This window comes from Protopterus annectens, chromosome 1.part1 (genome assembly GCF_019279795.1).
Source record: "Protopterus annectens isolate FY-2018-M chromosome 1.part1, PAN1.0, whole genome shotgun sequence".
NCBI classification, from domain to species: Eukaryota; Metazoa; Chordata; order Ceratodontiformes; family Protopteridae; genus Protopterus; species Protopterus annectens.
In genome coordinates this window covers 1,712,892,128-1,712,909,130 of record NC_056726.1, presented here as the reverse complement: position 1 = coordinate 1,712,909,130, position 17,003 = coordinate 1,712,892,128, and the positions used below count along the sequence as shown (strand labels likewise).

Below are 17,003 nucleotides of genomic sequence, written 5' to 3'. Positions count from 1 at the left end.
AACTCTGTACCCATGAACTACCACATAGGCAGCAATCTACTTAACACCGAATGCATGATAAGAGACCTTGGGACCCAGGTGGACAGTAGTCTCTCCTTTGATAGTCACATCGCCACAGTAGTCAGGAAGTCCTTCTACGTGACACACCTCATCATAAAAGAGCTCTCATCTAGGAAAAAAGAGGTCATTGTTCCCCTCTACCCATCACTCATTAGACCCATTATAGAGTACAACGCCCCTTTTGGAATGTACCTCACAAGACATCTGCAGCAGCTGGAAAGGCCACAGAAGTACCTCACAAAGAGGATTACTAGCCTCAAACAAATGCCCTACACTGACAGCCTCAAAAAACTCCAGCTTTACTCCGTAGCATATCGCCTACTCCGAGGTGATCTTTGCCTAAAATATAAAGCTATGTCAAACCCAGAGCTGTTGGACATGCTACACCTAAAGAAATCCCAATCCCTCCAAGCTACACGCTCTAGGGACCTAAACCTTGTCACCACAATAAACAGGACACACTGGAGGGATAGATTCCTGTCCCAGAGACTTCCTATACTCTGGAACAAGCTACCCATCTATGTCAAGCAAAGTTCTTCATTAGCACTCTTCAAGAAAAATCTTGATGAGTGGATGGGAAATAGGAACTACACCCCAGGGATCACTTCGGTGTCTCTGCTGGACAGTGGCACAGGAAAATATCTTTCTTGGGTGGCGTAAGCTATGGAACCTTGCTGGCTAGGCTTATGTAGGCCCTTGGGATGATAGGCTAGTACCTACCTATGAACCTATAAGACAGGAAACTCCTTTAAAAAGATGCACAGAAGCTACTGGAAATGGAGGCAAGTTATACTATGTTCATATTTTATTTCATCTGTTATTTTATATCACAGAGTATATGGACAGTAGAAGAGAATGACCATGACAAGTTTAATTAACACTTCTGAAATTCTGCAATGTGTCAAATGTGGCTGTTTTAATTTTGCAGAAGCATCAAGATCATTAACTTTGTTTCTAGATGTTACCCTACAGAGTTTAATTGCTGAAGTACATGGCAGTAAGACTGACATACCATCATCCAGAAAGTGCTCTTTAACGCAAGAAGTGGACAATGTTAAACTTCTTATCATTACGTCTTTTTGGCCAAGAAAATAGTGAGTCTTCATTTTGGTGGAGATTCATTACCTGATCCATTATGATTGCTCAAGAAGGATCTGATTTTACAAGAGCAGGCAGGCTCATTTATCATTCTCTACAATCTTCATCTTATAGTGTGGCTGCTGAAATTTTATTTCAAAACTAGATGTTTTATTTGGAGGTAGTTAATATTAACCATGAGCTTAGGGAATCTACCACCAGGAACTATTATCTGAATAGTTAAAAATTATTTTCATTATCGTGTGAACAGAAAAATCTTGTCTCTTTATGAATCCACCTTCCTTATGTTATTCTATCTTGCCTACAACTCATGTTAGAATTTGCCTTACTCCTTTTAGACCCAAAATTCTGATTGGTCAGCTGCTCTCCTTTGAGAGCCATCCTGGATACCTTAGCCTGAAGTTAAGATTGACTCTAGGGTATGGTTATATATAACGCTTTTAATAAAATCATTGGTACTAATGTTAAAATTTAATCTTTTGAAAACCTGGTTACATCTTTCTTTGAGAAACCCATATTTTTGTTTTGAAATCCCAAATAACCTGTGATTGACCAATCCCTATGTATTCCCTTGAAGTTCCAGTGCTTGAAGACATTTTGCAATTGAGTCAAATTGACCAAAAGGGTATCCAGATTTCAAACCTTGATGTGTTGCTACCTATATAGCTTTCTAGAAGGACACAGTGACCTTGATTACTAAATAGACCAAAAGGGCATCCAAATTTTAAATTTTTATGTGTCATTACCTAAACATTTTTTAAAAATGAATATAGTCCTTTTCTACTAACTGATCCTTCATACCTAAACAGATGCCCATTATAGTTCAATAAGGAGGAATTGTTGCATTCAGTTTATTCAAATGACAGATGTTAATTTGTATTTTCAGGACCAAAGATCTTTGACAGTCTGTTGAAGTTTTTGTTTCATTGTATCTCATTTTCCAAGAGTAAACTAGGAGCTGAGGTAGGTAACTGTAGTTTATTCTGTTATGACTGCTAACAAAGCCACTGAGAGTTCTGCCTTGGTTTACAGTATTAGAAGGGTTGCAGTGTGCCATAATTTATTTACAGGCATATACGATTTGCAATTCAGCAACCTCATCTTCTAAACACAAATTCACCAAATATTAGAAATGGATTGCCATTCCAAGGCCAGTGAAGATTTTACTATTTCATTTCAACAGGGAATGTTAGTGGGGTACATGCATTGATTTGTATTCTACCCAAATGTGATGACTGCAGAAGCAGAGATGCAGGAAATTATGTAGAGGAGGTATATGAAATGTTTCAATAACTGCATGTGCCTCTGCAGTATTAGATCTCAGCATCTGTTGGTTATGTTGTGGCTGCTGATTGTTCTGCTTGTTGTGTTAGGTAAGGCCATTTAGGTAATGAATTACATTGTTTTGTCCTTGGGCTTAATCATAAACCAGACCAGCTTGAGTCTACATGCCTCAAATGGTGTATGCTGGTGACTCCTTGTGCTGACAACAGCCTTATCTGTTTCATGATTGCACAAAAGGCTTACAAAATGCAAAGACTGTAACAGGAACGTAGTGCATGGAGATCAGTGATTACATTCCAATAAGTGGAAAAAGACAATTACTACAGTGTGATACCCAATCTGAACAAATGTTAAGCACCCCCTGTTTAACTTGTTGAGGTCAAGGTCTCAGCCTGGGCAGTCAAATCTTCCAGTACTAACCAGCAAATTGCCATGGAAGTTTAAAAGATTTATTTCTGCCTACTGTCTGTGCCAGTAACTTGTCCCTGAGTTGCTCTTATAAACTTAGAAATTTGTTAGAATGCATTTTCTGAAGGATAGGAAGTCTGAAACTGAAATGTTTAATGACTTCAATCCTCTGTGATTTGCCAGAAAAACACATTTTTTTGAGGAGCAGACAAACACATGAGGCAGAAATATGGGCATTCTGCACAAAAACTGGACAATTGAGAGGCATGGCAAGGTGAGTGTAAACATCAGAGATTGTGTTACACTGTCTTTCTGACAGTGGATGCTAAGTTCTTAATGGCTTTGAAAGCCAGGTAAATACTTAGCTTTTTTATTTCTGTAACTAGTAATATATGGAGCAAATGAAGCTCCATGAACTACAACAAATTTTGACTGGGTCTCTTATTATAACCCTTTATTATGTGTTCTTTTGACATGGATGACAAAATTCACCTCTCAAGCTTCACTTTAGAGGTGAATGCCTTGATATCAATGTCTCATACACATAACATGCAAGTCATGTTGGGTGACCCGCTCATAATCTCTGGGTTGGCACTTTACAGTTGGTACCAGTATGCATTTTGAGTCTGCCTACAGTGAGACTAGTCTGTATGTGACATATAGACAGTGTTCAGTAAGGACAATGTTGCCTGGGAGACCTTCCAGAAATGCACTTGATTCTATCTGAATGTGGCATATTTTCCCTTTTTCCTCTGGTAGAGTTGATAGAGCTCTTTATGTATGAGCTGTTTATATTGCTTAAATTTATTCATTTTTTGTGTGTTTTTTTACCCCTCCTACCTACCATCCACTGGCCCTCTGTAATTAGATAACCCACTATTACCCCATGGAAATACAGTTCTGGAGGTCCCCATGAATGCCTCTGCACAAATCCATCTTAGCAGAGACAAAAGTCTTGACCTATATGCTGTCTGCCATGCACCTTTCTGTCCATTAGCTGCTGCCAGTCTAATGGACCAGACTGATCCCCACCCCCAACAGAATGAATGAGCCAACATTGTCCTCTAGCTCCCACCCACCTCCTGCCTCATCCTGCCTCATCCAGCAACCAAGCCACTAACTGACCTCAGGTCATTTCATCCTAAGTAAAGCGTTATTCCTTTTAGCTGCAGAACTAGACAACGTTATATATTCTGTCCTTTTTCTGTAATTATAGTGCAACATCTAATATTTAGGTTGACTGGGAGTGGAACCCTCGAGAACTCAGCTTGAAAAATATAGTTTAATTCCCACTACAGTGTGGTTGACAGCACTATCCTTTAAGGATGTGACCAACAGGCAGTGCAGCCTGTTGCATTCTGAGCTAAGGGAGTGACATGTACTTCTTGAAATTTCTAAAGTCATAGGTAAGGCAAAGAGTCTAGTGGAAGGACAGCAGAGAGAGAAAGAGAAAGAGAGGAAATCATTAATCTACTAATATGGTGAGTAACTCATACCACTGTACTATAATATAAATTAAACTGGCGAACATCCTTATATGCTCTTAAAATGCTGCTTTAAATAAGGACAAGGTTTTATCTGATGAGTACACTGATTGCCTTCGTGGTGGCATTGCTGGTTTGCTTTGATACTATCAAACTGTTCATAGCCTACTGTAATGTGAAGGTGTTAACTTTCAATGCAAGCAGAACTGTAAACGTACTGACTAAAAATCTTAACATGTTTGTACAGTTGTTAAAACATTCTAATTAAGATATTTTCAAAATTTATTTTGCAGAAACGCTACCTCAGCTACTCAGAGGCAGATCTTGGAAGAAGTAGTTTATTCCGGAAATTTGGAAGCTTGCTTTCTGTTAGAGGCCGGAAGAAGAAAAACAGTGACTCTGATATTTCGGACTCTGTTGCCCATGTGGAATCTTCATCATCATCAGGCAGTTATCAGCTAGAACAGTCAGCTGAGCCTGAAGAGCAAAGAACAAAAACATCATCTAATGTCAATAAAAATGATAAAGGCAACTCCAAATATAACACATATCCTCACAAGAGAAAATCCTCTGAGAAGGAAGCAAACACTCTAGAAAATAGCTCTAAGTTTTCAAAGAGCAGAGAGGAAATACCAGACAAACTAAATCCCACAAGGATTGCAATTTCTACATCATTTGATGCTCTACCTCTGTCAGAAAGCTCATCTCACACTAAGGCTGAATCGAATGAAAATGCAACAGATACTCCAAAACCAGATTCCAGCAGCTCAGCCCTAGGAGTACCCCATACAAGTGATGCTGCAACACATCCTGATATAGGTGACGATCCTGCTGTGCCCCTCTCGACATGGGCACAAAGCATCTTAGATACATACTTACATCATGGGTCACCGGAACCTGTCTCTAAGTCACCTAATCCTGCATATGCAGGGGCTCAGCATCTTCTGTCTGAGGAAGATAATAGTGCTGATAAAAATACATTGTTCAGTAATCCAGCCTATAACAAAGAATTTCAGTTCCAGAACACATCATTAGAGGAGAAAACAACTACAAATACATATGCTACAGACACAGGTGCACCTTTTAATGAAATTACACCAGCAAACAAGCCCAGGAAGACAAAATATATCATAACAATTGCACTACAAAAGGAGGAAGGGGGTGAGATTCAATGCAGCACTTCCACAGGAGAAAATTCCACAGCTGGGGAAAGTCATCAGGTTTCCATTAAAAGCTTAGACCAAAGTATACATGCTAAAGACAGAGGCATTGTTGGCAGAGAAGTACACCAAAAGCAGCAAACAGATAACTTAAACACAAAGCCTGATACAAAACCAGTAAGTCCTGCTCCTGCACTGACACTAACAGAGGAATCCAAAACATTTAGTTCTGAATGCACAGATACACCCAGAGGCACAGGTGAAATACGCCCCATCACAAAGCAGGTGCTAACAAACACAGAATTAAAGAAATACCTCCAGCAGTCAGAAGAATTAGGAACCCAGAAGACAGAAAAACAAGGACTGGATGCTGATTTAGCTGAAAATGTTTCAGAAAGTGAAGATTTGACTGTACACAGGTGCAAGATTTCACCTGTGGTAAAAACAGAACTCCTTAGGTAAGTGTCTTCTTTTAAACTTGATTCAAAAGACTGCTCTGCAGTTTTTAACATGTTTAACCTGTATGTATTTTTATCACTCTGACATTAGCGACAGCATAGTTTTGCATAAAATGACTACCACTCTAACCTTTTTTGGATTTTCATACGAGTGTGAGATTTCTCTACAACTGGAGATCACATATGTTCTTTGATGCTCAGAGACTGCAGTAATATTTAAAACGTCAGTTATTTCTGTTTTTAGTCTGTGTGTCTTATAGTGTGTAAAATGGGATAACGTGAATCCAAAGATGGAACATACAGGAAACATTCAACTGTTTTAAAGAGTTTCTGATTCTGTGGACAATTGTGGTGAGTGGGGTGTGGAAATGGAGAGGTTCACAGATGTTGGGTGTGGTGTTATTTCCAGCTAAAGACTTTGACAAAAGTGCCCTCTGGGTGAGACAAGCTTTTCGGCAAGACACCTGATGTTCTGTAAACTGTGGTTTCAGTGCACCTATTGTTATTGTAATCTTTTGACTTAGCACACAATGTACGACTTACACTCAGCAATGTTTCATTCTCTCCTGCAAATCACTTGTTTACAGAAGGACACTGTTTAAAAAGGATAATGTATATTTACTATTAAAAAAAGTGAAAACATTAAATGATGAGCAGAAAAAGAAACAGCAACTCTGGACCCTAGGTGAAAGTTAGCTACATTAAAGTAAAATATGCCAAAGGAAGACTGGAAGAAATGAAAGGAAACTATTTCTGATTATTAATAAGAAGCAGTAACTCTGGACCCTAGGTGTAAGTTAGCTACATTAAAGTAAAATATGCCAAAGGAAGACTGGAAGAAATGAAAGGAAACTATTTCTGATTATTAATAAGAAGCAGTAACTCTGGACCCTAGGTGTAAGTTAGCTACATTAAAGTAAAATATGCCAAAGGAAGACTGGAAGAAATGAAAGGAAACTATTTCTGATTTTTAATTTTTAAAGCTGTTTTGCTATGCTTCATGGAAGGCAATCATTACAAACTACAAATAACCATATATGGCTTACATTTTAAGGGTATTTTTCAATAAATATTTACTTTTCAGTTTAGTAGCCATAATATTTGCATACTGTCAGTCTTCCAGTCTGATACCAACACTAAGATACATAGGACTATGCTGGCCATCTTCAGAAGTGATTCAGTAACTTTATTTTTTTGGTAACTTGCTGAAAGCAGTGGCTGGGGGAACCAAACTTGTCTACAAAAATGTAATAAATATATTATGAGTCAATAACCTTAAACAGTAATTTATACCGCCAGTTTCTAATTTACCTAAAAGTCATAGTTATGGGTATGCATCGCTTACTACTATCATTACATTATTTTGAAGAGAGATGAAGAATGCTGAGTCCAGTTGTTCTGATCATCCTCTTTTCCAATTTGAAAACCAGTGATTCATAATTAAACTGACTTATTTTGCTGTCACTCACTAATTTTCCTTTCTGTCCCATGCATTCTTAAATTCTCTCCCTGTCTCTTTCACTACCATTTCTTCCAGACATCCAGCCTGTACATCCATCAGTATTTCTGGGGAAATTGGGCCTTTCTCTGTGGTTCTTCAAACACTGACCTATTAATTCCGAAACATTTCAGTCATTCTCTTTTTTTAGAATTATATCCACTTGGAATCTATAGAACTCACAAAGGAAGTTTTACACTGTGCTCAATATCCGCCTGCTTTTTTTCATGACAATGTATATTAAGCTTTTCAAGTCACCGTCTTTCTCTTTCTCCATTCAGCACTTACAATTGCTTCTGGTGCATACTGTCCATGGTTTAGTATCCTTTAGTGTGTATTGACCCTGACTTGAGTCCTAGCAAAGTTGAGTTCTACAGAACTGCATAGTAACATTTAAACAGTTTTACTGACTATAAAGATGGCTAAAGGACTTGCTGTACTCTGTTGATATCTCCTCCATTGTATTCTATATTCATAGCACCTTAACTGCTGCCTTGACATATTATGCATCTCCCTTTAGGTCACTTTACATTATTTAGTTGGTGATTAAGTAATGCTACCAAAAACTGACTTTTTATGGAGTAGCTAGAAGCATTGTTGACTGGCTTGCCAGAAAAGAAAGCTTGTTAGCCATGGTGTAATATATCTTTCTTTCCTCTGTAGTTATTGCTCTTACTTCTCTTTCATGTGGGTATTCCTTTCGAAGAGCTTTGCATCCCAGGCTAATTTATGTTTTTGGACTGAATTATGCTCCCATGTTTTAATCCACTCTTGTTGTCCATAATGTTTTCCATTTGTTCTACAACCTCCTGTTTATTCACCTCATTTGCATATCTTTAGGTCATCAGTAAAAATCAGTTTTTTTTTCCAGTACTTCAGCAGTACTACTTATATACAGATCTGGAAACAAAAAAAAAAGCAATCTCACAGAAAATGTGTAACCCAACAGTAGCTATAACTTCATGTAAATGGACTCCCATCTACTATTGATCTCTACATGTGATTATCTAGCCAAAGTTCTTACCTGTGCTACAACCACAGGACTCTTCACTCAAGGTCCTTCAACTCCAGTAATGCCCTCCATTTATTTACTCAGCTTTGCTGAGAGATTGTCTGAATCAATTACTTGTAATGTCATTGGCTCTGTCCAAAACAGCTTTCCTTGAACAATGCTCAATTTTGCAAATTTTCCTCACTCAGGGCAGTTTTATGCTTTTCAGATTCAAAGTCACTCCATGTTTGATTTCTAAAAATAAAAGTAGCATTCAGTCAGTCTCCTAGTAAGACTACCTCCTCCGTTTGGTGGCAAACCTTTGCTTGGAAGCATTTCTACAAGCTGTTTATAACTTCTGAGCATATACCCAATAATACTCTCAATGCCAGCTCACTTTGTTGACAGCATATACAGCCTCAATCTACTCCTATCAAAGATCATATTTTTTGGCTTTGTCTACAGGTACAGCAATTTTGGGTCACCTTTTAACATGCACTAGGAAAGAATTCTCTTATTACCCTAGAGGAGAGATCTCACCTGGTAGTACACAAGGTCTACCCAAATTGTCGAGTCCCATAAAAAACATTATCTACTTTGCTTCTTGCCAGCAAAAAAAAAAAAAAATACCAGGTACCACTGCTCCATTGTACCCCCAGAAACTGCAGAATGCTGGCAAATACTAAGAGCTATTTATACAGCTGAAAAGTCATTAGCAAATAGGAGAAATAAATTATGCCGATTTCTTCAAAAATGTGCACCTTATTTGAAATATCTTTAATTTGATCAGTGATTGGGGAATAACTATTCACTGATAACATAGGGATTGGGCCATATGTCATTTATTATATCGTTACTCTCCATGGTGTGACCCATCCACACTTGATAATGAAGAAAACAAAAACAGTCATATTTTACTGTGTAACTACGGCTATCCCTAGCTACCTGTTTAAACACATATGTGAAAGGGTACTTTTATTTCAAAATGTTGTTATTGTTTTCCGTCTTTTTACTTCATTAACATTCTAACTCACACAATAGGTTCATAGGTTGGTACTAGGCTATTGACCCTAGAGCCTATACAAGCCTAGCCATAACAATTCCCTGGCTATTTTTTCCCACACTATTTACTACCCTGGACCCCTGTCTAGCAAGGTGACTGACGTGATCCCTGGGGTGAATTTCCTTTCTCCCATCCAATCATCAAGGTTCCTTTGGAAGAGGGCCAAAGAGATGCTCTGATGGGCAGTCTATTCCAGAGTCTGGGGAGTCTCTGGGTCAGGAGCCTATCCCTCCAGCATGTTTTGTTTATTATGATGACAAGGTTTAGATCCCTAGAGCATGTGGATCTGTGAGATTGGGATTTCTTTAAATGTAGCATGTCCAACAGCTCTGGGTTTGACATGCCCTGTTATGTTAAGCAGAGATCGCCTCTGAGTAGAAGATATGCGACGGAGTATAGCTGGAAATTTTTAAGGTGGTCAGCGTAGGACATCTGCTTTAGGCCTGTGATTCTTTTAGTGAGGTATTTCTGTGGCCTTTCCAGTTGTTGCAGATGTCTTGAGAGGTACATAACAAACAAGGCATTGTATTCTATAATGGGTCTAATGAGGGATGAGTACAGTGGGACAATGACTTCATTTTTTCTGGATGAAAAGCTCTTAGTGATGAAGTGTGCCACATAGAAGGATTTCCTGACTGTTGTGGTGATGTGGTTATCGAAGGTGAGACGTCCAGCTGTGTCGCTAAGTCTCTTATCACACTTTCAGTGTTTAGTGTACTGCCACCTATGTGGTAATTCACGGGTACATGTTTTTTTCCCAAAGGGGATAACTATACATTTCTTGGCATTGAGCTTGAGCCCATGGCTCTGGCATCAAGCATCTGTTTCTGTAAGGCCCTTTTGTAGAGTATCCACATCATTTGGGGATTCAATAATGGCTCCCAGTTTGCAGTTATCTGCGAACTTTGTTAGCCAGTGTCCCTTAGTGTTGGCCTGTACTTCATAGAAGTAGATGTCAAACAAGAATGGTTCCCAGGACTGAACCCTGAGGTACTCCACTTGTCACTTGTCTGGAGTTGGATTTGGAGTCAGCTACTTTTACAGTTTGGGTTCTGTCAGTAAGCCAGTTGGCAACCCATCGAATAATGTAGGGATTAATGCCCAGCTTAGTAAGTCTATCTATGATTCCAGAGTGGGGGATTGTGTCAAAGGCCTTGGTGAGGTCCAGATAGGCTGTGTGGACCGTCTTACCCTTGTTCACGGCTCTGGAGACTGATTCAAAGAAGTCAATCAGGTTCAGGAGACAAGATCGGTCCTTCACGAACACAAACTGGGTGGGGTCCAGTGTTTGAAGGTTGCCAATATCTTTGTTTATAAACTCCATGATAATATGTTCCATGGCCTTGCAGATCAGGCTCATCAGACTGATGGGGCCATTGTTCCCAGGATCCAGGGTGGATCCCCCCTTGTGGAGTGGGGTAACTGTAGCTGTGTGCCACTCAGTGGGCACGAAGTCTGAGGTGAGGCTATGATTAAACATGACACTTAGGCAAGGTGGCAGTTCATTTTATAGTTCATGTACTACACAGCCCGGGATGTTATCTGGTCCCATGGATGCTGTATTCTTAGCTTTGGAGAGTGCATTTTTTACCTCTGTGGCCATTATTACCGGAATTTGGCAATCTTCCATTATTGAGATGGGCCATTTAGGAGGTGAGAGGAGGGTGAAGTTGGCACTGAATTGATCTGCCGGGATACTGGCAATATCCTTGGGATCAGTATATTTAATGCCATTCTGTTGTAGCTCAGAGCAGATCTGAGCATTGCCATTTAGATTCTTGACATAGTTATAGAATGCCTTGTGGTTGTCTTTGGAATCTTTGGCAATTTTATTTTCATAACTAGCTTTGGAGGATTTTATGAGGGATCTCAGCTTCTTACTGAGGCTGGTAAGGGAGTTATTTGCATCCTGGGATGTTCCTCTTTTCTGCAACAGTTTCTTCCTTTTGTTGTAAAGTTTGTTTATGCCAGGGGACCACCCGATTGGCTTCCTTTTTTTGGAGGAGAGCGTATTTGTTCTATTTGGGATGGCACAATTCATGCATGATTGGATGTGCTCGTACAGTGCCTTAGTGTAGGATTCAGCAGTTGAACTTTCAGTTCCCGTCTGCATGGGTGTCATGAAGTTTGTCACTTCTGACTTGAGTAGCATGAAGTTGGCTTTGGAGAAGTTTTTAATGGAGGTTTCCTTACTGGGGGTGGGGGTGGGATGTGGATGTTAAGGGTGATTAGCTTATGGTCAGACCTGACCAATGAGGGGGTGACCATAGGTGTGGAGCATCGATTTCCCATGTTTGTAATGACCAGGTCTAGGATACTGGAGCCCCTGGTTGGACAATGGATTTGTTGATCCAGGGCAATGGAATTTATGAATTCCAAGAACCATTGGGAAAAGGTGTTGGTACCCGAGTAGTTTTCCCAGTTAATGGCAGGGTAGTTGAAATCACCCAGTATTAGGGTGTTTGGTGGTATCTTAATATTTTCCAGTATGTTTAGAAAGGTGTAGTGAGAATCTTGGGGCATGATGGGGGATTTGTAGCAAGCTACAATTTGGATGGCAGTCTTACCTAGTGTTAGTTGCACCTGGAGAATTTCAGACTCATTGTGTTAGGCAACTAGCCCAATAAGGCATTTAATACTAATAACATATACAAAACAGTGAACACCTATTTTCCTATTCATATATTTTAATTTTTGAATGATGTTCTTTGGACTCAGACTTCCATTTGTTTTCTGTTCTGGTTTATCTTTTATAATTTATTGTTCTGTTTTATATAGTGTGGTCACCATGTGTGTTCTATTTAAGTTAATGTGCATTGTAATATCTTTGAGATTGAAGTATCCATTGTCATCTTTCATGTATTTTACATATGCTCATATTATTTGATTATGTAATTTCAATTTGAGTGTGATAATTCAATATATTTCATGTTTAAATGAAAAATAAAAAGAGATATACAATAAAAGTAGTATTCAGTGAACATTACCAATATACACATGAAAGATACAGTTCAAGTTTAATAAATAGCTGAGACAGCAAATACCAGCTAGGAAACGATGCAAAGTCACTGTTGGTTTTCATGTTCATGCTCAGTCTATGTCCCAGCAGTGAGTTTCATGCAGTTCAAGTTGGGATGACACGTAACATAATCTGAACATAACCTTGTTACTGGTGTTCAAGCAACATTGTCAATGTGCCACTAAGAAAGGCATGTAACAGTGTTTGGTATCAGACTTTGCTGGGCATCTTAAGTGCAGATGTATACCCTGCCTCACTCTGACTTTATTGTTGTATAAAGGACATGTTAAGCAAAAAGTGAAGTCAGGACTGAAACAGACATTGGGAGAACAGTCCTGAAAAGACTTCATGGGTCCACAGTACTAAAATACATATAAAAGTATACATCTCAACTGTTCAGATTTTCAGAGAATGTCAAGAATTTTGCTTTATATTCTTGGGGGCTGTTCCTCATAAAATTGATTGTTTTCTGGCAAAATATTTAGGAATGTAGTCATTAAATAACACACATTTGAGTTTCAGACTTCACATCCTTTAGAAAATTCATACTAATGCAAAATATGTTATTCTAGTAACGCTCTAAATTTTTATGACCGATACATATCCTTATTTCTGGGCATTTGTAACCATATTATTTTTAACTTTGTCCAGACTTCTTCAGCTAAGAGGTTGAAAGGTAAGCATGAAAGTAAACAACAATTTTTAAAATGAGTTTGTTATAACAAAATGCACGGGCTTTACAGCTCAGATTTATATTTCAGACATTTCACCTTGAGTTAAGTATAAGCTCCAAACTTACTCAAGGGAATAAGAATCTGTCAGCATATGCTAAAATGTAAAATAAGCTGTTTTGCAAGGAAGCAAGCTGCCTTGCACCTCCATATATGGGGGGTGGGGTTTACTCTGACACCTCCTGCATTATATATTGTGTTATATAATTTAACTATAAGCTAACTGCAGCTCAGACAAAAAGCTGATCATCTAACACACAAAAACACTGAATGTTCTTTCTCCATTGCCTGTTAATCTTAAAGAAGAGTTTTCAGCTTAAGACATCACTTAATAGGTAACAAGCAACGATATTATGAATAAACAATACCTTGATGTTACATGCTACAGTATAAAGTGAAACCAACAAATACTGCTGAGCCAGTTCGGGAAAAGGGAATACATTCGGGAAGGGAGAGAAGATCCTGGACTAATTCACACAGCATTTTAACAGACCTGAAATAGCATATCGCTATACATTACTTAAACATATAATAAAAAGATACGTGCTGAGCCTAGCTCCGTGGTGTAAAGGAATGAAGTCTTGATAACAACTGGGAAGGGAGATGACTAGCTCCCCAGATGATAGAATATCCTGGCTGGAGAGGGTGAGAGCCAGTGACTTATACCAGATCATACTTCTCAACCCGAGAATTAAAAATCATAAAAGGAGCTCATACCCCTCAACCTATGATTAATAAAAATCATCGAAAAAGCTTTTAAAAATTCATAGTAGATGGTCAGAAAGAAGAACACTTTTTTATTTTTCACAACAGAACATATTCATATACTAGAACTTTTATACCTACTAAAAGGGAATATGCATTAGCTCATTTTATTTCTTTAATAAGATATATTTCACAAAATGTCTGACTTTATGAGGAACACAATAAGCCTAGGAAAAGCAAGGAAAAGTCTGAAGGTCTAAATCATGGAACTATGCATAAATCATACCAGTTGAGAGGTATGCACCACCTTGCCCATCCTGGAGAGAGGAATGTGGTGGTCCTGGCTGGTCAGATTTCTCTATGCAAGTGAAGGCTTGCATGTCAACAATGACAGATCAGTGGACATCACTTGGTTATCTAAACCAGTAGCAATAGCCCTTATAGGCAAGTGTATCGGAGCATGCATCTGCCAGGCAAGGCAGAGAATACCCCTGCAGAGATGCATGTGTTCATTCATGTCAGCCATGATGTGTGAGGGTAAGGGCATCTAACCACAAAACTAACACTTGTATGATAACTTCCCAAAGTGAGAGGGCTGATGGTTGATTGGCAATGTAGGAGAACAATTATTTAAAAATAAGCCAGAATTGAGAAAGCAGCCATAAAAAGATTAATTTTATACACAGCTTAAAGGGATAGTTTTCCACTGTGCAGATGGACAAACTACGAGCTTAAAAATAAATAAATAATAATGCTAAATAAACAAATGAAATAGAACAATATATAAAAGAAAAGTATTTAAAAGATCCTAATTGAAATAAATCCAATTAAACATATAACTCAGAGAACAGATTAACTATTTTTTAACAAGCATTCCTCCACAAATGTATAGAACAATTGCAACAAATCAATAAACTTAAAAACCTGAGTCAAGACATAATAACACTGGAAAAAAAAGGATGTGGGTGTAGTTTATGTAACTTTTGTCCACATATGTTCATATTAGAGCATTCAGAGCTAACCCCCATGGTCTAGCTACAGCACTTGTTGCTAAATGCTGCAGAATATGTAATTTTACATTGATTATTGTTTAAATCAGTGTTCAGTAAATAAAATAAGACAGTGAGATTTGTATTTGCTAGTTTATCTTACTTTTCAGATTCACAATTATGTTTAATCAGGCTAATGAATTCAACCATTACAAGCATGGCTTTTCCATGTAAACGTAAATAACGATATCATCTCTGCCCTAAATTTAATTTTTTCCAATTAAAAAACAGCATTATTATAAAAACAGTGTACACTGATTATCACATTCTTTTTTCACAGATAAATCATCAACATCAAAAATGATAATGTATTACAATTGTGGCTGTGATTCATAGTCATGTGTTCACCACTTATGTTTGAGAAAGTCGCTGTGGAAAAAGATGGAGAGCTAATCAGAGATGCAACAGGTAGAGCACAGTGCTGCATACAATGCAAAGGATCACATAGCAAAGCAGAGGTGCAGAGGTCCCAGGGTGGACAGCAGGAGCAACAGTTTAGTAGCATGCTTGTTTGATAGGATGGATGACACAGCCAAGGCAGCCTAGCATGGCCAATTCAGTGCATGTTCACTTGTGCAGTGTAGTTATGTCTAGCTATGACAGTAGCCAATTGCCACATAAAGATTGATGTGGGTATATACAGCATAGTGGCATCCATGTCAGAACAAAATGGGGAGAAAATCGAGTAGCTAGTAAAGTAGGAAAGAGGAGAACATCAAGCAGAGGTAAATATGGAAAGGCAACACTAAGGCATGAATGATAGTGGTGGGAAGGCCATATTGTTTAAGGGAATAGAATCCCTTTTGAAAGTTCTACAAAAGAGTTGTAGGTGGGAAAGGTACACAGGAATAGCTGTGAATGGGATACAGGGAGCAGGGCAGGCAGCAGTGGCAGACAGACATGAAACATATACAACAATGAGTTATAGTCGGACACATTTATATAGAGGGAAGAGGATTAGTGATAGGAATTATTGTACTGATAAAGAATGGGGAATGATACATGGAAATAAAGCACTGGAAAGGGGACAGAGTGGGGTCTTCGCAGGGTTCGGTGCCAGGTCAGCCCGGATGGCAATAAATTCAGCCATCGCTCACTTGGATGGTTGATGCTGGGAGCCAGTTTTTCTCCTAGAGACCCAACAGGTAAGGTCTGCAGGTCAAGCAACTCCTACAGTCACACTACAGAGCATTCCACATGTCAAGGTGGACATCCAGTTGATAGTGAGATGAGACCCTACAACTGATACCCAGAGATCACTGCAGACTCCTCTAGTACATATTTCAAGGAAGATTCCTCATCTGCCTTCTGAGAGGCAGAGCTACAGAGTGCCAGAACCCCCCCTCCCCCCACAGGTCACTTGCAGTATGGGAAACATTGTGCCACTACCTTAGCAGACCTTTTGGCCACTGGAGACCAGTAGTAGAGACAGTGACTGAATGAGAACATAGCAACTTTGTCCTCCTTTCCTCCTCTTCCATAACTGAACCTGCAGATGGACAAAACAATGGGAAAGAATTATCACACACACATGCTAAAGCATAATCACATTTGTACAGATGACTAGCATAGATGTAATGAAAGCGTTTACCAAATAAAGATTTGTGCGAAGTACACCCATTTATCTGCTTTTTCTACTCAAACAAATTTACTTAACTGCGATTCTATTGTATATGATCCCTGGAATCTTGTGTGCTGCTGCTTATTGCTATTTCTTTTGGGATCATTTAACTTGAGCAACTACCCTGTTTCTCGTGTGTGGAAATATATATATATATATATATATATATATATATATATATATATATATATATATATATATATAAACATTTTGGGCTTTAAAGCCTAATGGTTTTAAATAAAGAATTAGTGTAGAAGTATATTTCTAAATAATGATGTATTAATTGAAGAATGCTATTGAATGTCTCTTTTAAATTAATGTTAGAATTTAATTGCAGGTTTTTCTAATGCTTTTATATTCCTCTGAAGATATTA

General features: G+C 38.5%; 1 protein-coding gene across 1 annotated transcript in view; it reads left to right on the top strand.

Moving 5' to 3' along the window:
* CRYBG2 (crystallin beta-gamma domain containing 2) overlaps window positions 1–17,003 on the top strand; it is a 1,696,066-nt gene that overhangs the window by 864,172 nt on the left and 814,891 nt on the right. Inside the window, exon 3 of the mRNA XM_044084069.1 lies at window positions 4,628–5,952. Coding sequence (XP_043940004.1) covers window positions 4,628–5,952 — 1,325 coding nt within the window. The remainder of the gene's footprint in view (window positions 1–4,627; window positions 5,953–17,003) is intronic.